Source organism: Abramis brama, assembly GCF_963993115.1.
Source record: "Abramis brama genome assembly, chromosome: 4".
Classification (NCBI taxonomy): Eukaryota; Metazoa; Chordata; class Actinopteri; order Cypriniformes; family Leuciscidae; genus Abramis; species Abramis brama.
Genome location: NC_139966.1, coordinates 36764209 through 36790367, shown reverse-complemented (window position 1 = coordinate 36790367; position 26159 = coordinate 36764209). Strand labels below are relative to the sequence as shown.

Here is a 26159-nt window from a genome sequence, read left to right as displayed (position 1 = left end):
GTACACACAAATGCTGGCTGAAATAATCCAAATTTAAAAGATTTTCGGGGTGTCATAATATACCAGTATTGATGATTACCGTAATATTTAAACATGAAGTATTGCTATATGCAAATACTAAACATATTGTACAATAATATCGTAAATAATCTAGTGCTAAACTCTCTGTTCACCTCCCTACAGTTATTTTAAGTGCGACTAGCCAAAAAAAGAGAAAACACAAAATAATAAGTTAAATAGTGTGCTCATTAGCTTTTGCAACATAGTTTGATTGTTAGTTTTGGAGTATCTGTCGGACTGTTCCCAGGTTCACTCACAATTACAGGAATCACAGAACCTTCTGTTCATACCTAATTTTTTGTGGATTTGAGAAGTCAGCACTCTTGCGCAATGAAAAACATGTTTGTCAGTTTACAAGCTAATAAATTTGCCACATTTGCCATCTTTGGCAGTCAAAACTCAATATATACTCAACAGGACTTCACACACTACTTTTACAACTCTACTGTGATTAATTGACTTATGTGTATGAAAGTGGGTGTGTTTGCATGTGTTTGAACAACCCAAATGATAGTGTACCTGACATCCCCAGTGGTTGTTTTTTTTGCGGTTGGACGTTCTTTAAGGCTCGAGGCGCCCGAACGAGAGGGGATAGTGTGAATCACGCTGGTCTCTTTCAGGTCCCTCCACAGGCCTGTTGGGGCAGCGCTCCATTATAAAACCTGGATGTTCAAGTCATGTCATCATCTAACAACAACCTCGTTGACTGAAACAGCCTTCTCCAATTTAATATTCTGGCAGAGAAGCGTATCTGCCAGGAAAGGGTGTTATTTTTGATGCTGATTTAGATGGATGCCTGAAGTAGCCTTGATTTTGCGTTTTTTTTTTTTTTTTTGTTATAGGATAGCTCTGTTTTGGAGCAAATGGCTAATTTCCAGAGCGAGCAAAGCGCAGTTTAGATATTATCACCTCTACACTTCTGCCATCGCACAGATAGAGTGTCCATCTGTAGTAAAACACGTAATTCTGCCCACGATGGCTGACAGTTCCTTGGCAAATTCTCAAAATTCAGTCACGTCAGGCAATATATGTGATACTTTAGTTCATTATGCATCTTCAAATTTCAGACATTTTTAACATTTTTCTGAGATTTATGGATCAAGCTTAAAGTATGTAGGTGTCTTTTTTTCTTTTTTTTTTAAGAAAATGTGGGTGGCGCTTGCCTGAGCAAAACTTGCCAACATAATGCATTGTGGGTGGTTGTCAGAGAATTATTGACCCAAGTCTAAAGACACCAAACAAGCACATATACTGTAGATGTAGTTCTCTAAAAATACAAATCATTCACTCACCTATTCATTCATTCATTCATTCATTCATTCATTCAATCATTCACTCACACCCATGACGTTCCAAACCTGCATGATCTTCTGTAGGACATAAAACAAGATATTTTGAAGAATGTTGGTAACAAAACCGTGTTGGTGTCTGTTGACTTCTATTGTATGGTATTTTGTTTCTCAAAATATCTGCTTTTATGTTCCACAGACCAAAGAAAAAGACAATCAAAGAGTTTTGGAATGACGATGATGATGTTTTTTTGGGTGAACAATCCCTTTAATTGTGACATCTTTCTCTGGTCATTCCAGTGTCTGAAGAAATGTCCCATTTATACATGTAACTTAAACACAAATGCATAGTACTAGCAACACCAAGGTCATGTGTTTGATTCCCAGTGCATGTGTGATAAAAATGATACCTTGACTTCAATGTTAATCAAATTGGATAAAGCGGCCAAAGGATAAACGTAAATGTAATATTACTGAGGGTAGAATTTATCAAGTCTCTTGTGTCATTCCTTTAATAACTCTCTGCTGTGATGTGTGGTAATATTGATTCATAGGAGTTGTAGAGTTGGCTAGAGTAGGGATTCTTCACGCAATTTCTGCCAGTGATCAGGGCTCATTGAGTTCTCAAGTCCTCACTTGACTCTGTGACTCTACAGTAGCGTTTCCATATGATCACACTTCTGCTATGTGATTTGCCCGCACACAAATCAAACGGTAGAAGGGAGTGCAGCACTGATAAGTCTTGGTTTGTTCTAGGCTTCTCCACTCCTTTAAACTGCAGGAGTTTTTAATAGATGTTATGACTTCATTGTCAAGATACTGTTGATTAAACTTCCAATATGTGGCCCAGAGCCACAAGACTCAGCATGTTAATGCTGAAAACGGCTAAATTAAACAATTTTGTGACAGATTTTTCGTTTCCATTTTATTTTTGACTTTTTTGGTCCATTTTTTTTTAGAACATCATAGTGAGGACAAGGAAAAGGTCAAATGTGATCAGAAAAGTTGAGACCCAAATTCAAAGTCCCATCACCCACAAGGTCACTGTGCCAGTGAATGTGAAAATAAAGGTCGAAATCATCGAAAATTCGGCAAAATTGTGTGTGCAATTTCCCAATATCAATAGCGTAGAGATGTATGAAGCACTGCTTAAATAGACATTAATTTCAAACCAAGCAGATTTCTGTTGGCCAGCATGGAGAATTCGCATGACCAACTTGAACGCAAGCCAAAACGATGTGAAACCAATTGCACCAATTCCTATTGGAACGGCTGGATTTCGTCCGTGAAATGCATATTGGAACAAAAATTACAAAAACGAGCATATATATATATATATATTATTTATAGTATTTATATATATATATATATATATATACTTATAAATAATATATATATACATATACATATATATATATATATATATATGTGTATGTATATATATTATTTATAAGTATTTATATGCTAAAATATGCTAAATATGCTAAAAAAATGATATGCTAAATTATGCTAAAATATTTAATTTTAAATATTTAAAAATTTTATATTTATATTTTATATTTAAAAAATTTATATTTATATAGAGTTTTTACACTATAATTTTCACTGTAACACACTGAGATTTCTGTAATACTACATGTTGACTTGGAGTTGAGATGTCTTAGAGTTGAGGAAAATTGCTTTGTGCGAGATGTTCACATTCCAGACAATCGTGCAGTGTAGCAGTGTAAATGATTTGCATTATGGATGTCATCTTCATTCCAGTGGTTTGTGTTTGTGTGGGTGTGTCTGTCATTGTGTTGGCTCTTCTCCACAAAGCGGCGGGAATATTCATACATTTTTTATGCAGTCAGTCATAATCCATTTCTTTATTTTTTGCAGTCATGCCTTCACCACAGCACTTTGATGGTCGTGCCATGGTGTCATGGAATGACCCTGATATCACCATTGCCGTGCCCTGGTACATCGGCCTAATGTTCCGCACCAGACAGACCAGTGGAACCACAACCCTAATGCAGGTCAACGCTGGGGACACGTCTCAAATCAACCTTCTGGTAAGTGTACAAATGTTACACTGCACACTGTACCATTATGTAAAGTAAATATTTAATTTGAAACCTTTTCCTTTAAGATAAGGGACAAGTATGTGCGGTTTGAAGTGCTTCTGGGAGAGGAGAAAGTGGCCACGCTGGATTTCCCGGAGGTCCGAGTGAATGACGGGGAATGGCATCACCTTCTCGTGGAGCTGAGGAGCAGCAAAGATGGGAAAGACATTAAGTACATGGCACAGGTGTTCCTGGACTACGACATGTTCAAGGTCAGTTCTGTGGTACACCGTCTCAACAAGTCCTTAAGATGAAACCTGTTTACTGACATCCTTGCATGTTTTACAGAAGTCAGCTGAGATTGGAAATGTACTGCCTGGACTCAAGCTGAGGAGTCTGTTCATTGGTGGGCTTCAGGGAGCGAGTAGCAGCGTCCAGCAGGGATTTCAGGGATGCATGCAGGTGAGGCCAAGGGAAAACCTTTGAATCTTTCACCTAGAATGAGACAGTAGCAGTTTCTTGGCAAAACAGCTGAACGGGACTGAAAAAAAAAATTATGCAAGTAATTGTTTTGTATATAAAATGGGACCGAGTAATTTATCTGTTTATTATTAAAATTATTTTAGCACAAACACTTTAGCACAAACAAATATACTAAAGTATATCTTTAGTTGGACCTCAGCACTATTAACTAAAGTGCATTAAGTACAAAATTAGTTGTTCCAGTTTAGCAGACTATATGTGTACCAATTTAGTATACCAAAAGTAAAAATGCAGGGTATTTATATATATGTATAAGTACATACACATGCAAGTACATAAACGCATTTGTAGTATTTAGCATAAAATAAATGTATTTCAAATCAATTTTAGTATATTTATTTTTCACTAGGGTACATATAAATCTCCAACCAGAATAAAAAAACAGAGCCTGAGTAATTATGATGAACTTGATGTGTGACCCTGAAGAAAACTGTCTGAAGATTAAGTTTGCTACAAGTTTGCGCTTGTCAATTTACTAGTATCTGCGCCATTATTTAACGCCCATAAAAAGCTTGTCTTAAACCAGATGCTAATTTACACTGCTCTTGGTTGATTGCGTTAGTCATTATGGAAATGATCCGGATGCGTCCGTGTTCTTTAATGTGAACATTGTCAGTAAATCGCCCACTTGGGTTTTCGCTCTCATGCTAATTTGCCCTGTTTAGTAAATCTGGCCCTAAGTGTAAGGTGACTGACTTTATGTAAACGTGTCCCAGGGGGTCAGGATGGGGGAGACCGCCACCAACACAGCTAACATCAACATGCAGCAGGCGCTAAAGATCCACGTGGAGGAAGGCTGTGACGTGGCCAACTCCTGCGACTCCAACATCTGCCCCGCGAACAGTGACTGCACAGACGACTGGAACGCACACACCTGCACCTGTGACCCCGGTACTGACACCTGCATCACATTCCCTGCCATTGGACAGATGCATCTCATTTGAGTTCACACATGTTAATCCAATTCTCTTTCTCTCTTTCTGTCACTCACAGGTTTCTTTGGCAAAGATTGTGTTGATGCGTGTCATCTGAACCCGTGTGAGCATTTGTCCACGTGTGTTCGTAAGCCGAGCTCCTCTCACGGCTACACTTGCGAGTGCGGTCAGGACTACTATGGACAGTACTGTGAAAACAAGTAAGTCCGGATGAGATACCAGATAAGACCAGGCTGGTTTATTGTAGTTAGCTCTGGTTTTGGTATAGCTGGTGGACCAGCATGTTGTTCCATGTTGTTAAATAAACTAGCATGACTAATGATGATGGTTAACCAAAGAATCTTGCTGGTTAAGCTAATTAAATGGTTAGTTCAACCAAAAATGTTAATTATGTCATCATTTACTCACCCTTATGCCAATCCAAACCCATTTTTGCCCATTCATTGAAAACCCACACAACCAAAATTTTGGTTACAGTGGACCATCGAAATAAAGTTTAACGTTCAAAGCAATTTTTAACGTTCGTCGACCATATTTGATGTATTGTATATATGTTCGTTGATAAAATTCTAAATGAAATAAAAATAAAGCAATTGTGTCTCTTCTGAAGAATTTGGATTGAACCGCTTGGATTGCTTTTACGATGGCTTTATGAACGTTTTGAAGCTTGAGAAGATTTACATCTCATACCATCTGTAAACTCCAAGGCAACGACTGACAGATCTTTTTATTGCATTCCAAAGAGCTTCGTAATCAGTCCCATAGTGGAAAATGAATCCATATCCTTATCAGCTGAGCCGGATCGGCACGGAATGGAATTGTTAAGCAACGAGAATGGTTTGGCTTGACAGTGGAAAATGGTCTTTTTGGTTAGTGCTGGTTTATTGCTGGTCTAGCCAGTGGCCCAGAGAACAAGTAGCAATACAGCAGATGAAACTGGCCGACTAGTGTAGTATTTCAGAGGAAGTTGGTTTTAGAAGGGTTGTCTTCCCAGCTAACAGGAAACGTTCTCGGAACATTCTGGCAAGGTTCTCTCAAAGTAATGAACAAATGTTCTTCCAGTAACGTCAATACAATGTTCGTTCATAGTTATCTGGTCTTTAATAGCGCTCTCAAAACGTTACCACAAAATCTTTATTCATACATCGTTCATTTTAAATATTACTACTCATTACTTGTTTCAAAACAATCAAAAAGTAGTTTTCCAATAATGTTTGTAAAATTATAAAATGGAATGTTACCGTAATGTTTTTTCTAAAAATTTGCATTTTTTTAGCAATTTAAAATTTTAAACATCTTTAAAAAAAATAAAAACAAGACTTTTTGAACGTTCTGAGAACATTACGAAATGTTCATAACTTAATGGGAATGTTATCAAAATGTTCTTAGAACATTTTGCTAGTCAAGTCTTTTGTTCCTGGTTCAACTGGTCAATAATATTATGCAGTCATGTCTAATAATAGATCTTGCATGGCACATTTCTGCAGCGTCTGACAAACTAATCAAGGTTTATATTGTGATAATGACTGGCTGACTGTACATTATAGCTTACTTAATTCCAGGATGGATTTGAAGCTGTTGCATTCTGAATGGAAGTGAAACACTGCAATGAGTTTTTACACTATAATTTTCACTGTAACACATTGAGATTTCTGTAATACTACATGTTGACTTGGAGTTGAGATGTCTTAGAGTTGAGGAAAATTGCTTTGTGCGAGATGTTCACATTCCCGACAATCGTGCAGTGTAGCAGTGTAAATGATTTGCATTATGGATGTCATCTTCATTCCAGTGGTTTGTGTTTGTGTGGGTGTGTCTGTCATTGTGTTGGCTCTTCTCCACAAAGCGGCGGGAAAACAACACAGTACACCCTTGTCACAAGTCTGCACAAGATCCACAGAATTGTACCCTTCCCTTTTATTTTCATATTTAATCTGCTGAACCCTCTGATCAGCAATGAATTCCTGTCTCAGCAGTCACACGTGGGGCGTCTTTTCCTTTTGCTTCCTCTCTCACTCTGTTGACATGACTGTCCTCTATTAGATTAAGACCCAGACACGCAGCTAGCACCTGATGTTGAGTTAATAAGCACCATGCGGCCCTGCAGTCTGCGCTTTTTAAGACTTAGAGAAGGAATTTTTCCTCACCTTCAGTGTCCTGAAATAAGTCAACAATGGAAATATACTGACCTCCAGCTGACCTTCTGCCGCACACTATTGAATTGCTTTTCAGCACAAAATTTAGCAACAAAACATTTGCAATATCTTGGAACTCTAATAGCACATTAGCACACATAATAGCATAATAACACACTTGACAAATTGCAAACGTGTAGTCTCCAGTGTGGTCTAGTGCACAATACCAGACATTTGTTGTGTTATTAAAATCAAATTTAAATGCATTAATGTTACCATGAAAGCACTCAAATATGACAAATTATTAACACTCCAATTTAGCTTAATTTGCTTAGCTTCCACCAAGTAAATGATGAATTTGCATTAAAATACACGGACTTTGATTGGACGCTCAGCCTTTGACGTCAACAACACTGAATATGGCAAGCATTTCTCCTCTTATGTATAAGCTGATAAGCCTATTTATTTTGCTATTCCAATTATGCACGATTATATTCATTGTGTTTTATTATTTGCATTTTGCATAAGTTTTAGAGTATGTTTGGTGACTGTATTTTCTAAATCACCTGATTTCTGTGTAAAGCACAAGATCCTCGGCCACCCAAGAAAATGATGTTCAAATTTGTTTACTTGGGCAGTTGGTCTATATTTGCTTGTACAAACAGGCACAAGCCTGTTTCTCATCAGTTTCCTGCCTTCACTGTTGTGTTATTGCTTATCGTCAAAAGGCTGCCTACCTGCACATCTAATCTCTTGATCCCTACATCATGACAAATCCTGCCAGTGATTGATGATTGGTTGATCTTCTTGATTTATTGGTTCTCTGAGTGTAAGAGTGTTGAGATGTTGCAGTTCAAAGTGTGTAAGCTTTGTCAGTGATGTCACTTTTCATTGTTCAGTAAAATGCAGTTAATCAGAATCAGAGTAAATTTACATTTATGCATTTGGCAGATGCTTTTATCCAAAGCGAATTCAATTCAAGGTAAACATTTGATCAGTTTATCATGCTCTACTGTTTGAGCTACAGGTAGACTAAACAAGATGAGTAAATTGAATATTTAAATCATGACAACTCTCAAAATAGTTTTAGCATGTTAATGAATGGCAGTGTTAATGTATTTGTTCTTGTTGGACTAGATCTGCTACGCTGCTGCTTTTGTTGATTATTGCTGCTGCTGCAGAGCAAGTATGAAGTTGCTACTGCTAATAGACACAGATACACTGCTGTGAGCATGTAAGATAAGCTGTTGCTGCAGAAATAGACATACATAAATCCCGTAGCAGATCTAGGCAGGTGGAGCTGGGGGAGGTGGAGGGGTTCAGAGGAACTGATGCAGGACTAGCTTATAGCAAACAATGAACCAGACTGTTTAAATGTTGAGCAAGCAACAATCTCATTGGCTGCAAGATCAACAGAGGCCAATCAGCTTGTGCCATGCGGTAATGATGTGATTGCTTGCAGATTTCATGTAAAGGACTTATAAGCCTGCACCATATTGAGTTTCATGACTGAACTAGATATTTAAATATATTAAATAAAGAATTATTATTACTGTAAAGCCAAAACAATCTCTGTTACTTTAATTTCCTATTATCACTGTAAATATTCTCTAAATCTATATTGTTAAAAGCGCTATATAAATGAATATATTATTATTATTATTATTATTATTATTATTTTATAAATAAATAAAATCATATAATATGATAATATTAAATAAATATTTTCTTATCCAATTAAACTATACATATTTACTATTACATTAATCATAGTAAATACATAAATTGATCAAGATCAAGAAATTAATCAAAATAGTTATTTGTTGCAGAAATGCATTATCATTTTACATTTTAGGATTTTTTTATTTTTTATTATGACATTAAATGAAGAAGAAACATTTCTGTAGAATAGGTTCTGAACCTTCTTTTCACCCAAATTGTTATTCTGTTCATATAATTTGTAGTGAAAAACATTTTATTATATTACAAAAGAATTCTAAAGAGATGCAATTTCACTAGTGGTCTCAGACTTTTTGGGGCCCCACTGTAAATTAATGTCTTTTCTGCACACAGAGTGGAGAAACCATGTCCTCGCGGTTGGTGGGGCATCCCAATGTGCGGTCCTTGCAACTGTGATGTCAGCAAAGGCTTCAACCCCGACTGCAACAAGACGACTGGAGAGTGTCGCTGCAAGGTATGAAGATGGGATTTTTTTTAACAACATTCACCCAAACTGCTCTGAGCCTTTCAGTCTGGACTTGCTGTCCAAGTATTACAAAATGTCATAAAATGTCCCTTGACTACCTCGTTACAAAGTATCTCTTTCCCACAGGACAACTACTATCAACCGAAAGACGGTGACACCTGTTTCCCCTGTGATTGCTTCCATTTGGGTGCCACTTCACGCTCCTGCGACCCAGAGACGGGTCAATGCCCCTGCAAGGCGGGTGTGATTGGGCGACAGTGCAACCGCTGCGACAACCCCTTCTCTGAAGTGACCAGCACGGGCTGTGAGGGTATGTACTCCCTCTGACCTGCTTTGAGTTTAAATTGAAGATGTTGTAATGTGCATCTACACTAATGTGGTTCTAAGTGAGTATCGTAATGTTCCATATCTTTATCCTTCAGTTGTGTATGAGGGATGCCCAAGAGCCTTTGATGCTGGAATCTGGTGGCCCAGGACCAATTTTGGGCGTCCAGTTGCCATGAATTGCCCCAAGGGATCTATTGGTGAGTGCTGCAGGCCTTGTTATTGAATTGAATTGACAATGACTATCTACTGTATATATATATTTACATTTACATTTGGCAGACGCATTTTTTGAAGTATACATTGTATCAGTTGATGCAATTTCCTGGGAACTCATGACCATATATATATAACGCATGTTAATTCATAGAGTGTACAAATGTATGTAATTGCAAAAATAAATAAATAAATATATAAATAAATATATATATATATATATTATACATAATATTGTGACGTTTGTTGGTGAAAAATGACTTGTTGGTTATACTACCTGACATTTGATTTGGTTTAGTCAGCTACAATGGTTTGTCTTTTAGTGTAAGACATTAAAGGGAAATAAGAGTCTGAATCTTGTGCAAATGCCAGTGTTTTCAGTGTTTTTCTGTCGCTTTGGCACTGCCCCCACCCCACACTGACATTAGCCAGCTCTGTTAACAAAGAACTCTCATTGGCAGAACTATCCAGTTAGATCTTTTCATTGGTCGGGTAACCGAATGTTAATGAGGCCTCTTCTCTAGAGTATTGTGGGACATGGCTTGGCATCGCTTGTATAGACACATTTACCAAAGTGCTTGTTGGAACGAGGTCTTGGTTTGAGAAACTTCTGAAACTGTACTTTCAGTAAAAGCAATTTAATATTTATTCAAATGTATTTCATTTATTACATTATTCAGCATATTGTTTTCTTACTGATTTTAGGCACTGCTGTCAGACACTGCAGTGACGAGAAAGGCTGGCTTCCCCCTGAACTCTTCAACTGTACCACCATCACATTCTCCCACCTCAAAAAACTGGTACATCTATCTGTTTTAATAATAATAAATCGATTTTAACTTACATATTATGGTTGTCATTATTGAAAAAGCTTAATTTACCTCTCTATCTCCCCTACTCTTGTTCATACCCCACCTCTTTCCGGTCAGAATGAGGAGTTGCATCGTAATGAATCCACAATGGATGGGCAGAAATCGAAGGACATCGCTCACATGTTACAGAACGCCACCGACCAGACCAGCTCCTTCTACGGCAACGACGTCAAAACGTCTTACCAGCTCATTTCCTGGATCCTGCACTATGAGAGCCAGCAACAGGGCTTTAACCTGGCCGCCATGCGTGATGCCAAATTTAACGAGGTTGGATTTACTGCTTCCTCTCTATTGTTCTCTCAATACATTCTGATTCAGTTCTAATTCTTATTAGTGGTGTTTAAGACAAGGATCACTGTTACTTTTGCTCATACATCCGGTTCAGGGTCACATATCTGAACAAGCCCAACTATTTAACTTCATCACTCTCTCACACCATTTTTGCTACATGCATAATACCTCAAATTATGCAACTTGTTGAGGAGAGATGATTTTTCAAAAAAAATTCTACACCGGACATGCGGCATGTCGTGACGTGATAAAACAAGGTCCCATTATAATTAAAAGAGCTGTCTAGACTGGCAGTGCCCATTGCAGACATCGTAATATCCAAAATATCATAAATACTCAGGGTTTTGAATTGTAACTGATGCTTGCCAGGCACATCTTCTTCAGTGAATGTAAAATTGTATTTTGCACTTACCTACTTCCACCCAGAACACCCTTGCAACTGTATAAACCACTCAGAGCATCTTAGCAACCATATACTGTAACAACAACCTGAGCTACTGTGTGACGTCAACTTTTGCACATGCAAGCACTTTTTACTACTGTTTATTGCTATACCAATAATGGGATGTTAGGAGCATTTTCTATTGGTCTGTGCTGTGCTTGAAAAGAAAGAAAAACTCTGGCAGCCCATAATTGTGAGCTTTGAGGTTTAGTGGATTAGTGTAAATAACACAGCATATAATGACTGATGTCATGAGAACGAAAACGCCCATGTTTAAAGCTCATCTGGCAACATGAATGTACTTATCTTGATGCATGGTTTTAGGATAAGGATACTTTTAAGACCGCATTCATTATGTCTTGTCTTGGCCCAGATTCAGACTTCTAATGGCTCTCACATCTTCAGAATTTTACCATTAAATACTGAAGTATGCGTTTGAATGTTTCAGAACATAGTGAAGGCCGGCAGTGCAATCTTGGATGCCAGTAATAAAGAGCACTGGGATCAGATACAGAGAACAGAAGGAGGCACAGCACATCTGCTGAGAAACTTTGAGGAATACGCCAACACTGTGGCTCAGAACATGAGGAAAACCTACCTGAAACCCTTCATCATTGTTACTGAGAACATGGGTGAGTTACATTGATTAAATCAATTTAAATACACTGTAGACCAATTATTGAGTAAATAGTTTCGAACACTACACAGTTCTTCTTAACCTCAATCTTTCTTTGACTCCTCAGTTTTTGCAGTGGATTATCTGGACGCCATTTATCCAGATGAGGTAAAAATCCCTCGTTTCCAAACAACTGACCAGGAGTGTCCCAAAGACCTTAGGTCATCTGTTCTTTTCCCGGAATTCAGCTTTAAACCTTCAGATCATAAAGGTAAAACATACGTTATAGTAACAAAAATACACTGAATTATGATTTACTTAGTCAAAGTGTCAGTTTGAAAGCAGAAATACAGCAGATTGGTTTGCTCAAAGCTGGTTCAACTGTGAAATATCTTGTTCTGGTAGTTTCTCCCACAGATGATCCAGAATCTCAGGGAAGCTCTGATGAAGAGCACTATCAGGCTACAAACAAGAGGAAAAGGCATGCTGAGAGTCTTCCTCCATTTCCTGTGGTTGCAGTCATCATCTATAAAACTCTAGGCCAGCTCCTACCAGAGCACTACGACCCCGACCGTCGGAGTCTCAGGTACGGAACGCCACTTTTTAGTGTTTATCCGATTGAATAGTACTTGTCCAAATATTTAGTCCTGGTGGCATTCCACAGTCAAACACAGAACACTGTTGCCATGCTCAGAAGATTCATTTAGCATGTCATTGCTGCCCGTTTTTTTCCACAGGCTGCCAAACCGTCCGGTCATTAACACTCCCATCGTGAGCACAACTGTGTACAGTGAAGGCGAGCCATTACACATTCCTCTGGAGCAACCAATCACGCTGGACTACAATCTTCTGGAGACGGAGGAGAGAACCAAACCTGTGTGTGTGTTCTGGAACCACTCTATCACGTGAGTCACAACCCCTCCATACACATTAATTTTCACACTTAATAACAGATAATACTAGCATTTCAAAAATCAGTCCGCATGCTTATTTCAGTAAGTTGTTGGTGTGTAGATGATTAATGCCGGTCTGGTATGTCTTTGTGTGTCAGTGTTGGTGGCACAGGTGGCTGGTCGTCCAAAGGATGTGACCTCATTTCCAGGAACCACACGCACATCAGCTGCCATTGCAATCACTTGACCAGCTTTGCCGTCCTTATGGACATCTCCAAGAGAGAGGTACTGTGGCTAAAAGGCTGCCATCCCGCCCTAATAACTCATAGGGAGAGTTCACCCAAAAATGAAAACACAGTCATCATTTATTCATCCTAACTTACGTTCATCATCAGAACGAAAACATTCATCATTTTCAAACCTCACTGGTTCTCATGCGTGAAGCAAGCATGTTTGAGCTTCCTTTTACCATATTTGATGTGTGTATATTTATATGTGAATAGCAAGACTTTTGCTGGATTAATTTTACAATCTCTTTATGATCTTTTGGAAGCTTGCAAATGTCGATTGCATAGTCAATGGTTGGGCATTGCTGTATCGTGAATAAGTAATGGCTGAAGGGCGCGACGCGCGGAGTGCCTGCAACCCCTTCAGCCGTTACTTATTCACGATACAGCACTTGTCTCGAGTACCTTATTGCTTTTATAAAACGGTTACCACACAATACAACTATTAAAGCCGAAAAACATGTATCTATGCAACTTTTATGAAGTAAAATCACTAAAAGCCTTCCTTCCGCTGGAAAAAATAGTCCCTGACGTAAACAGCAACAAAAGTTACATACATTATTTCGCCAATAGATGGCGGAAAAGACCGTCTTTATGAGTGAGTCAGTCAGTAGAGAAGACTTTTACATTGAAAGGAATCAAACTTGTGAACACGGAGAAGGAAGACGCAACTGACAGATGACTATGGGCACAGAAAAACCCCTTAACTGTTAAAAGGACAAGATATCGCAGTGGACATTCAAACGGATTTTATCAAACATGTGTTTAAGTTACTAAGAGTGGTTTCTAGGGGTGTTGTGTAGTGATACATAGAACAGTTGGGTGAAACGGTCATAGCCGTGTTTTATCGTGAATAAAGCACAGCTATTGACCAATCAGAATCAAGGATTGAAACTAACCGTTTTATAATAAAAAATATAATTTGTGTTCCAAAAATTAAGCCTATATAAGAGTAAACGATGGCAGAATTTTTTTTTCTGTTTTTTTTGTTTGTTTGTTTTTCTGATTCTTTTATCGACTTTTTCTCTCATTCTGTCAGCATGGCGATGTCCTTCCCCTGAAGATTGTCACCTACACCACAGTCTCCGCTTCTCTGCTGGCGCTCCTCCTCACCTTCATCCTGCTGGCCATCCTGCACAAACTACGCTCCAATCTCCACAGCATCCACAAGAACCTGGTGGCCGCCTTGTTCTTTTCCGAGCTGGTCTTCCTCATCGGAATCAACCAGACCGACAACCCGGTGAGGAACTCTTCTTCAGAACATTGCTGTGTGAAACCTGCAAAATACTGTGAATTGAAAGCGAGCAGGAACTCAAAAGACCACACATGAAATTATAAGACTGGCTAAATGGGTTTGATCTTTCATCACGTTAAATCACAAGTGAGCATTTTGATAAATGTGGTTTGGTGTCTTCTCATCGAGAAAGTCTCATGTTGTAGTTTTCCCTGTCAGCAATATCCAGAATGTAGATCCTCATTCTCAAATTCCACTAATTACTTTCTTAAGTCTGTAATTAACAGCTGGAAATAGTTGAGGTTTATTTGACAAATGGCTATGATTGCTGTGAGGTGGCTTTAATTTGGGGTATTTGACAATCCATCACTGAGTAGAGAAGAGCTTTAATGGTTTAAATCCATTTATATGTGGTTTGACACTATCTTTCTGGTGGCACTCACTGGATTACAGCATTTTATACTTCAGATTTGTATATAGATGCTGCAGCATGTGAAACAACAGAAGCTTTATACATGAAAATATGTTTGCAATACCACTCATGAATGGAAGTTTTAAAATCCTCACTATTTTGCTCGTTCAAATTCCACATTTTCCAGCAGATTTTTCTCATGGAGGCACCACTGGTGTCTGCGAGTACTAGGGGTCGATCTAGAGTTATACCGACACACTCTCACATTAGTTTAATATATGTGAGGCCTTGCTACACATCGGACACACTGTTTAGGTCTAACTCTGTAGAGAAGACATGTATATCTACTCCGATCTTTAAGTGCTTGAATTTCAAGAATATGCCCAGGTATAACAACATAATGCAGTAGCTATTTAGACTAAGTGAAAAAGAAGGTAGATGCTATTTACACTTAATTCCTTTGGACCAAGTGTAAATAGCAACAAATTGCATCTTGTTTACTGCAAATAATAATGCATGCTATTCACACAAATGTGCTTTTATTAAGGATAATCGCTAAGCTATAGTGAGTAGAGTGAAAACAGGCTTTACCAACAAGTTTGGCTATTCACATTAAAAGTGTAAAATGCCGTTCATAAAACCCTTTTGAAATTACCTAGAGAAATCATGGCATGAAAAATGCTAATTCTGCTCCAAGTATAAATGTAAATACACTTAAATTTAAATGTGTACATTTTGGCAGTATTTGTTGTGCTGCCTTTAATTTATGGTTTTCATTTTTTGCTATTATTTCAACTTTTATTATGTTATTGTAAATTATTTTTCTAATATACTGTATTGCAGTAATAATATAAACTCAATGTAAAGCATCTGAATGTATTGCAATAATGAGAATATGCTATCTCTCTCTCTCTCTGTAGTTTGTGTGTACGGTGATAGCCATCCTCCTACACTACTTCTACATGTGCACGTTTGCCTGGACGTTTGTGGAGGGTTTGCACATTTACCGCATGCTCACCGAAATCAGAAACATCAACCAAGGCCACATGCGCTTCTACTACGCCATCGGCTGGGGGATCCCTGCTATTATTACAGGTCAGACACACACACCCTCTTCAGTCTATGCTCTAATTACTATTTCATGTACATACAGTACACCCAACCTAACGTCTTTGCAGGTTCATATTTGTACGCTCATGCACTCAGCGAATGTCCATAATGTCAACATAGATACACACCTTCAGCTTATGAATCTGACTATCGGACATGTTTTTAATCCGCTACATTTATGTTGTCGGGCTTGGACTCGCCCCTTCCTTTAGATGGTGTGTGTTTGTGTGATCCCTGTGGGAATGAGACAGGACGCCATTGTCTTCATATTACTACCTCTCGGTCTCTCGCTCTTTCTTTTTCTGTTTTCTCTCCAATGGCTCCGCTCTCCATAATGGGTGTCACTTTCTCCACTGGCACATGCTCAAAGCAGTGAAAAAGCCCCTATCCTACAGATAATAGAGGCTGACCCGACTCCTCTCTGCTCCTCCCAGCTCAATGAATGGCTGCCTGCTTTCTTTACTCCTTTCTGGAATGGTGCTGTGGACATGAATGATATGCAGACCTCAAATTGTGCTGCTGTTACTTGTGATCATACTTACCATGTTCACCAATAAAATGCAAAACATTTCAGAAGACTTTTCCTGTTAATGGAGGAACCCAAACCATATCTGGAGACTAGAACATCTTAGAATATCAGTGAAACATAGGGGAGGCGTAGTATCCACATAGAAATACTAGCAACCAGTCAAAACACATTGGTAATAGTAGAATGTCCTAGAAACGCCGTAGAATATCCTAGAAAAGCCCTAACAATGACTCAGGGCAAAATAGCTAAAACTTTCAGAATACCTTAGCAACCACATACTCTAGAAGACTCTAGCAAGACTCTAGAAACCACCCAGAACACCCTGGTATCCACATAGCAATGTATAGCAACTGTTCTAAGATATTTAGCAATCACAATCACACAAAAAAAAACAGAAACGACCTAGCAATATGCTTTAAACCAATGAGAGCACCTTAGGAAACACCTACACTAGCAACAACCTAGCTCCCTGAAACACTGTAGTATTTACATAGAAATAGCTTAAAATACAACACTCCCAACAACTTACCAACAACCTAAAAACACTTGGAACACCTTAGTAACTGCATAGCAAAGCCCTAGCAACTACCTAACAACAGGATATAAACCATTTAGAACACCTTAGCAACCACCTAAAATAGCAACACCCTAGCAACCACCCTGAACACTGTGGCATTCACATGTTATTCACATGGCATTCACTGTGGCATTCACATGTCCATAAACTTAGCAACAGCATTGCAAAAAAATAAGACCACTCAGAACACATTAGTAACTGCATAGCAAAGCCTTAAAGGGATAGTTCACTTTGAAATTAAATTTTGGTATGTTTTAGCTTACCTCAAGGGCATCCAAGATGTAGGTGTCTTTTTTTCCGCAGTAGATTCAATTTTGATATTTTTAGGTCAAACCGTTCTTGTCTGTCAGTCATATAATGCAGGTCTGTGGTCACCACCTCAAAGAGCATGCACAGAGTCCAAATTAAAACAATTCCCCATCGTCCAAATTAAACAATTCCCCATCGTAAGTACACATTGATGGCCTGAGACACGAAACGAGCGGTTTGTGTGAGAAAACGAACAGTATTTATATTGTTTTTACCTTTTGTACACAGCGACGTCCAAGTGATCTGAGGGCGCGGGCGCTTCCTAGTGTGTGACGTGTACGCAGACTGGTGCATAGATATATACACTAGATGTCGCCTTGGCGACAGCAGTTCATTGAACGAATGCCGTAGCCAAGGCGACATCTAGTGTATATATCTATGCACCAGTCTGCGTACACGTCAGATCAGATCACTTGGACGTCGCTGTGTACAAAAGGTAAAAACGATATAAATACTGTTCGTTTTCTCACACAAACCGCTCGTTTCGTGTCTTAGGCCATCAATGTGTACTTACGATGGGGAATTGTTTAATTTGGACGATGGGGAATTGTTTTAATTTGGACTCTGTGCATGCTCTTTGAGGTGGTGACCATAGACCTGCATTATATGACTGACAGACAAGAACGGTTTGACCTAAAAATATCAAAATTGAATCTACTGCGGAAAAAAAGACACCTACATCTTGGATGCCCTTGAGGTAAGCTAAAACATACCAAAATTTAATTTCAAAGTGAACTATCCCTTTAACAACCACCTAGAAAACCCTAGCAACCACGTAGCAATTACTCAGGACACCATAGCAACACCTTAGCAATCACCTTCAGTAGCAACACCCTAGAAACCACCCTGAACTGTGGCATTCACGTACAAAAAACACTCCCAAAAACTTAGCAACAGCATTGCAAAAAAAACTAAAAAAACACTCAGAACACATTAGTAACTGCATAGCAAAGCCTTAACAACCACCTAGAAAACCATAGCAACACCTTAGCAACCACCTACAGTAGCAACACCCTAGCAGTGTGTTAAAAACAACTACAAACAGCGTAAATTGCATAGCAACACATTAAAAACACTCAGAACACCTTAGCAACTACTAAGCAACACCCTATAAATTACTCAGAACAACCAATTAACAACTCCCTGGAAACCACCCACAAAATATTAGCATTGTGGGTTACCGTGACATACCGAACATATTTTGTTGTTCCTGGAACAACTTTCCTGTCTGAAAAAATTAACAACTTTCCTGTCTGAAAAAATAACTCTATCCCTACCCCTAATACTAACTCTACCCCTAAGTTATCCCTAAAATTAGAGGATAATGATAGGTGAATAACACTGATGTAGAAGAACCTAACCCTGGTTGTAAGCCTAAACCTGACATAAACTGTAAGCTTGTCCCTCAAATCCGATTGGTTGATTGGAATGTTATTCCAGGATCAAAAAAGATGTTGATCCAGGCACATCTTGCACTTGGTAAAATCACATTCACCAGCATGGTGGCAGTAAGTAAGTTTTACAGAGAAATGCATGTTATCTTAAGATGGTGTAAAAGTCATGTTGGTGTTTATGTCCCATCAGGTTTGGCTGTGGGTTTGGATCCTCAGGGATATGGAAACCCTGACTTCTGCTGGCTGTCTGTCCATGACACCCTCATCTGGAGTTTTGCCGGACCCATTGGTGTAGTGGTGCTGGTACGTCCATCCATCAGTCATCTATAGATCATTCTAACTATCAGGCTCGTGTAATTCTCTACCTGCATTAACTGTTTGAATGTTAAACAATCTCTTTAACAGGTCAACGTTGTTATCTTTGTGCTGGCAGCCAAGGCGTCGTGTGGCCGTAGACAACGTTCCTATGAGAAGGCTGGGGTCATGTAAGACGTTGTTATCCTTTCCCTTGAGAGCATTTACTGAGGATTGAAGTATAATGGTACTCATTGGGTTTGTTTTTGCATGTGCTCCAGTCCAGCTATGCGGATGGCCTTCTTACTCCTGTTGCTCATTAGCGCCACCTGGGTGCTGGGTTTAATGGCTGTCAACAGTGATGTCATGACCTTCCACTATCTGTTTGCCATCTTCAGCTGTCTGCAGGTAACAGTCATACTCTTTCTGAAAAAAGGGAAATAAGGAAAGCATCACTATGGCCCGGTTTCACAGACAAGGCTAAGGGATAGTTCACCCAAAAATGAAAAATTAGCCTATGATTTACTCACCCTCAAGTCATCCTAGGTGTATATGACATTCTTCTTTCAGACGAATACAATCGGAGTTATATTAAAAAATGTCCTGGCTCTTCCAAGCTTTATAATGACAGTTAATGGCTGTTTCTGTTTTGAAGTCCATAAAAGTGCATCCATCCATCATAAAAGTGCATCCATCCATCATAAAAGTGCATCTATCCATGATAAAGTGCTCCACATGGCTCCGGGGGGTTAATAAAGGCCTTCTGAAGCGAAACCATGCGTTTGTGTAAGAAAAATATCCATATTTAACATGTTACAAAGTAAAATTCTAGCTTCCAGCTAAACGGCCATACGCAGTCTACTTACGCCTAAAGCGTAAGAATGTCATATACATCTAGGATGACTTGAGGGTGAGTAAATCATGGGCTAATTTTCATTTTTGGGTGAATTATCCCTTTAAGCCAGATTATAGCCCTAGAAAGTTACAGGAAGGTAAGTTTGAAGCTAAAATCTGTAGGATAGAGGACCTCGAGGGCCAGAGTTGAGAACCCCTGCATTATCAACTAATTGGAATAAAAAAGTTTAAGCTGAAGTACTAAAATTAGTAAAGGTAAAACTGAAATAAAAAATAAAGCTAACTAAATATTTTCAATAAAATATTTACAAAAAAACACGTAAAACAAAAATAACTAACACAGACAGGTTTTCTTTTTCTGTTTCTGTTTTTCAGGGCATATTCATTTTCTTCTTCTACATCGTGTTCAATAAAGAGGTGAGGAAACATCTGAAGAACGTTTTCACGGGAAAGAAACAGTTACCTGACGAGTCCAGCACCACGCGCACCACCCTACTGACGGTAAGTTTCTGGAACACATATAAATGATACAATATTTATACATGAATTATCCTTAATGCATCTGAAAACAGCTGTTAGAATCGGATTGAATGTCAATTTGTCTAGTAGCAAATGAACAACCAAGTCATTTCAATTATGTAATTTGCAAGCAATAAGAAAGTAATTTCATATTTTAAAGGAAGAAGTTTGCTATGAAGTGGTCTGGCATTTGGAAACGTATTATTTCGCTTGATTTACAGTACTGTGCTCTTCCTCTGTCTTTAGCGTACTCTGAACTGTAATAACACGTACATGGAGGACGGCGCGATGTTCCGCTCGGGCATCGGCGAGTCGACGGTGTCTCTGGAGAGCACAGTCAGGTCAGCTAAGAGTCACAGCAGCTACCTTACTTACACACACAGGTAACACGCTACTGCTTGGGCACGGCGCTACACGCTCATTACGTAACATTTCACTTTCTCTTTCTATCCTACTTGACATTTCTCAATAGCTGTAATGATTTAATCTTTTTTAATTGACTCTTCTCTTTTCATATGCATGAGCAAATGTGCATGGCTTCTGCTTTGCTTTGCAGTGCTGCAATAATGTACACAAACTCTAACCTGTCCCAGCATGTATATCCATGAATGTCGTGTGTTAACATCCGTCTCATTGTATACACTGAACGCAACCTTTTGACATATCAAATGATCTGTTTATAGATTATTTTGCGTAATCCTCTCATCATTATATGTACATAATATGAATTTGCTGACAGGATTCAGTATTATGATGTATTGGATGCTATATTGTAAGAACACCTCCCTGCAAGCTTGTTGCTAGCATTGCATACTAGCAGAATGACCTCCCAATTAACTACATAGTTCAGTCATGAAACTCTAGATGGCACAAGTCCTTTACATGAAATCTGCAAGCAATCACATCATTACCACATGGCACAAGCTGATTGGCCTCTGTTGATCTTGCAGCCAATGAGATTATTGCCTGCTCAACATTTAAACAGTCTGGTTCATTGTTTGTTGTAAGCTAGTCCTTCAGCAGTTCATCTGAACCCCTCCACCTCCCCCAGCTCCACCTGCCTAGATCTGATATGGGGTTTATGTATGTCTATTTATGCAGCAGCAGTATATCTTACATGCTCACAGCAGTGTATCTGTGTCTATTAGCAGTAGCAACTTCATACTATGTATTTGTGCATGTATATGTAGGCTATATTAAAAGCTAGTCGTATCTTGGGAATGTAATTAAGTGAAATTTTACAAGTTTAGACTAAATTTTATGAAGCTGAACCTTTAAATAACAAGAATTTGAGCAAGTCAACACAGGCTGATTGGTCATATATGGGACATTTTTCATTTTATTTTGTTTTTCACTCGAATCTAATCTCACTGTGTAGAGGTCATGTGAGGGGCATCTGTCTTATATCCCTCTCATTCTCCTACTTTCACTCCTACACAGGGATGAATTGGGTCAGAAGCCCAGTGTTTCATCTGGAAATGCTAAAGCCGGACACACTGACATTGACGGCTCACTCTTCCATAACGGCACTAAAGCAGATGGTATGAAAAAACTTTACCAAGCCAGCATTGATATATACTTAACGCCTGTTATCCACATGTAGACTAGGGTAGTGTGACATCTATATTCTTACAAATATATACAAAATGTGTTGATACAATTACTTAGATTCTGTATGTATCTGAGTATGTATGATACATCTTTCTAATGCTGAGATTGACGTAAGTTTGTGTTTATTCAGACTCAGATTCGGACAGCGAGCTCTCTGTAGACGAACACAGCAGCTCGTACGCCTCCTCTCACTCGTCCGACAGCGAGGATGAAGACATCGACATGAAGCCAAAGTGGAATAATGAGAGACAACCACTACACAGCACTCCAAAGGGTACAAAAGATGGTATTTGTCTTTCATAATTACATTCAATATGGAAATCTAAAAAATTGATGGATGTATTTGCAGGTTATTGAAGTGTCAAATAACATTAACCCCGCCTTTTGTGTTTCAGTGGACACGGTGTCCAATCATGTCAAGCCCTACTGGCCGATTGAAGCCATGACAGCGAGTGACAGTGAAGATAACGGAGGGGCAGAGAGACTGAAAGTGGAGACCAAAGTCAGTGTGGAGCTCCATCAGGAAAATAAACTCAATCACACCGGAGAGAGCACTCAGGACAAAGACCACCCAACACCCTCCGTTCAAGCCAACAGCAACCACCAGCCTGAACAGAGGAAAGGTAAGAGTGGAAAATTAACACTTTTATTAACTGTAAAACACCAGTTCAGCAGGTTTTTTTTTTTTTTTTACTATAAAATTTAGAAAGAAAGAAGTGCAAAATAAAATAAAATTTGTAAATGTATAAATAAATAATTAATAAAAAAATATATATAAACTTGGCAATTTTACGTTTAGAATTTTGTAACTTGTTTGCTTCATCTGAATGGGATGACACTTGGCGACTTTTGTTGCATTAGCTATGTGAACACAAAAAATCATGGACATACATTGGATATGTTAAAGGGTAAAAAAAAGGTCACTCTTGGCTCCTTCGCTGTCAAACATGTAAATATTGTATATGTACATGTAAATGACATAGGAAATTAGTGGGAAATTCGAAAACTCAGAGAATCTTTTGGTGGTACAAACTACAAATTAGCCAATGTGCAAACAAAAAAGTGCACAGCCAAGAAGAATTATCCATTTCTTATTTTGTAAATTTTTTTTAATTATCAAATACTGAGTAACAAAAATGCTTTCCATCTGTTCCCTTTCTAACAAAATTTTAATGTTTGATTGTAATTATAATGCAAAACCTGATACTTATCTAACAAAAAAATATATCTAAAGCTTGACAAAAAGTAGTATTTTAGAATGTCTTAATAAATATCTAAATGCAAAACCTAATAAAATTAAGAAATTACGTCTAAAAAAACAATGGGAATCCAAAAGCCAAACTATAGAGCTATAACAGGCCGTTACACGACATTACACACATTTTTATTTTTTAACATGTCCAGATAGCACTATTCTCACTTCAAAAAATAAATAAAAGGATTTTAAAGGCCTTCACTCTATTTTAATGTGAAATATTTAATTTATAAAATTTTATTAATATTTATTATATATATATAATAAATATTTAAAAAAAAAACTCATGGAAAATGGCATAAATATTGCATAGTTTCATAAAATCTCCTCAATTCTAAATAATAATAAAAATAATAAATAATATAAAATAATAAAATAATAATAATAATATAAAAAAATATTATCGAACAATAATGTATTACATTGATTTTCCTGAAAAAAAAAGAAGCTACATTTCAAGGCTTCGGTCACTTTTGACCAAGTGTGACCCCTAAACAAAGAGGTCCAGAGGCTTAATGAAATATAGTCAAACAAAGATTTGTTGCTATGCATTTTACATAGTATATACTAATATCCTCATGTACTTTCTTCTCATAGGTATTTTGAAGAATAAGATCACATCATTGCCTCCTCCGCTGACAGACAAAAACATGAAAAACAAACTTCGGGAGAAGTTATCGGACTACAATCCCCCCACCATCTCCTCCAGAGCCCCCTCTATAGCCTCTAATGATGGGGGCAATGGCCACAACGTCCTCATCAAGCCCCCTCATCGACCGCCCGTCCCACCGCGAGAACAGCAGAACGGCATGGCCATGAATCTGAAATCAGTGACCGTCAACGGCGGCAACCACTCAGACTCTGAGTAAGACGCTCTTTCACACTCCATCTCGCTTCACCCAAACCTATCTTTTGTTATCTGTTTTTTTCTTATTTGTTTGGTTTTAATTACAAAAATAAAGGCAGTTCAGTAATTTGTTATAAATTGCATGCGGTTTCATTCTAATATACTATTAATAATTGCATTATTAGTTGATACTAATACCAGTGAAATATCATGATACCAATTTTGATACTACCTCAAAAACAAATTGGTGAAATATTTTGAAATTGTTTAAAATTTGTCCAGGTCAAAAGAAAAAAGGGTAACACTTAAATATATAAACTTTACATTTATAAACATTAGTTAACTAAAAATGATCAGTTCTTCTACATCATTTATTTAATCTTAGTTAATTTCAACATTTACTAATATATTTCTGCTAACATTATTTAATGCACCCTGAACTAACAGTGGACAATTGTATTTTTTTTTTATTAACTAACATTAACAAAGGTTAATCAATGCTATGAATACATATTACTCATCATTAGTTTACGCATTAACTAATGTTACCAAATGAGACCTTATTGTAAAGTGTTACTGAAAAAAACTAGAGATTTCATTTCTTAGTGACATTTCACCGTTCTTCCTGGAGAACATGTGATTATTATATATTTTTATATAACGTATATGTGTAAAATCAACATATGATGTAGGTGCACATGAATATTTTTGTTGCAACTTTACTGTGCATGTTTAAACCGTAGTGACACCACCGAACGATACTGAACAAAGACTGGTATTATTACATTTTCGACTTAGTACTAGTGCCAGATATTTATAGATTATAGATGTTCATTTTTGCATGTTTTGGAAACCTGAGCCCTCTGATTCTGTTCAGCTCTTTTGTCTGTTGGGAGCATGTGTCCCGAAAACAAAGAGCGTCTTCTTTACACCTGTTGTCCATGTGGCATGCGGCTGCTGTATCCCAACAGAACACCCTCCTAACCCGCATGTATCCTCCTTCCTTTTCTCTCTCTTTTCTGCTCACTACAGCGGCAGTAATGAAACATCAATTTGACCCAGCAGGAAACCTGAGGAACTTCTGCCCTCGTGAGGGACGAATATCAGCCCTTGACAGTGGGAGGAAGGTGGAAAGCAAAGGTGGATTACACAAAAACCCTCCTTATAGGCGCACCTTGCTCTCCAGCATGTCCCTGGGGTCCAGGCTCCATCGGAGAACAGTATTACTGCAGATGTCAGCCTGTTAAATGAACCATAAGGAAAGAATAAGGGAATGTATCTGAATACGCAAGACCGGGTCAGCGAAGAAGTAGTGCCAAACCACTAAACGTGGGAATTTAACCATCCCAGCATGCCGAGCGACACGCTCTGACTGACTGACAGGTGGACTTGAAGAGACACATAAGTTGTTTTGTACGTAATTTTGTACGATCGCACAAGGCTGAAACTGTGCAGAGACATTTTCTGTTCACAGAATGCTGAAATGTTCTTGGCCCGTCCTCATAGAGGAGATCCTACTCTCGACTAATACCTTCCTCGTGTAATTACTGTGTAGATATATATTTGTTGTTGCTGTTTTGAAATTGTAATATTTTTAAGGCACATTTGTATATTGAAAAGCATTTTTAATAACATTTAATGCAAGACTATTTTTATCCAATGTGGTTCAATCAAAGATGTTTTTGTACTTGATTTGCAGCGTTAATCATTTGGTTTCTCTGGTGCTCTAGTCCCAAAACACGACTAAAAAACACTGTTCAACTTTGACCATTTTCACTGGTGATGTTTAATAATGTTGGAACTGTGAAGACATTGCCTTTAGACTCAAGGAAATGAAAATTAATGTGTTTTCTTTTCTTTCTTTTTTTATCGAAAAGTTCATAATTCATGTTCCAAAGACACAGCAGTGAAAGAGACTCGCAGGTGTTTAAAATAATTTTTCACAACAAAAGACACTGGATTTCTTATGAAATAGCTGTATTTATTTTTATGTTTTGAGACACTGGACAAAAATTGAAGCTGTAAAAATAAAAGCTCTCTGAATTTTTATCTTTTTTGT

General features: G+C 38.0%; 1 protein-coding gene across 10 annotated transcripts in view; it reads left to right on the top strand.

Annotated features, from left to right (window-relative positions):
• celsr1a (cadherin EGF LAG seven-pass G-type receptor 1a) overlaps positions 1–26149 on the top strand; it is a 91687-nt gene extending 65538 nt beyond the window's left edge. For 2 of the 10 annotated variants that reach the window (XM_084111840.1, XM_084111845.1), the window contains 27 exons: positions 3231–3403; positions 3481–3666; positions 3743–3856; positions 4654–4828; positions 4931–5072; positions 9081–9201; positions 9340–9523; positions 9636–9737; positions 10459–10553; positions 10683–10892; positions 11807–11990; positions 12102–12245; positions 12380–12560; positions 12712–12879; positions 13026–13152; positions 14194–14394; positions 15721–15895; positions 18910–19022; positions 19125–19204; positions 19295–19421; positions 20244–20369; positions 20634–20728; positions 21828–21928; positions 22129–22284; positions 22394–22621; positions 23851–24118; positions 25133–26149. In XM_084111840.1, coding sequence (XP_083967966.1) covers positions 3231–3403; positions 3481–3666; positions 3743–3856; positions 4654–4828; positions 4931–5072; positions 9081–9201; positions 9340–9523; positions 9636–9737; positions 10459–10553; positions 10683–10892; positions 11807–11990; positions 12102–12245; positions 12380–12560; positions 12712–12879; positions 13026–13152; positions 14194–14394; positions 15721–15895; positions 18910–19022; positions 19125–19204; positions 19295–19421; positions 20244–20369; positions 20634–20728; positions 21828–21928; positions 22129–22284; positions 22394–22621; positions 23851–24118; positions 25133–25157 — 4001 coding nt within the window. In that variant the 3' untranslated portion in view covers positions 25158–26149. Of the gene's footprint in view, positions 1–3230; positions 3404–3480; positions 3667–3742; positions 3857–4653; positions 4829–4930; positions 5073–9080; positions 9202–9339; positions 9524–9635; positions 9738–10458; positions 10554–10682; positions 10893–11806; positions 11991–12101; positions 12246–12379; positions 12561–12711; positions 12880–13025; positions 13153–14193; positions 14395–15720; positions 15896–18909; positions 19023–19124; positions 19205–19294; positions 19422–20243; positions 20370–20633; positions 20771–21827; positions 21929–22128; positions 22285–22393; positions 22622–23850; positions 24119–25132 lie in introns of all 10 variants that reach the window. The other 8 variants (XM_084111848.1, XM_084111843.1, XM_084111847.1 and 5 more) reach the window with 6 other exon arrangements.
• Positions 26150–26159: the final 10 nt, after the last annotated feature.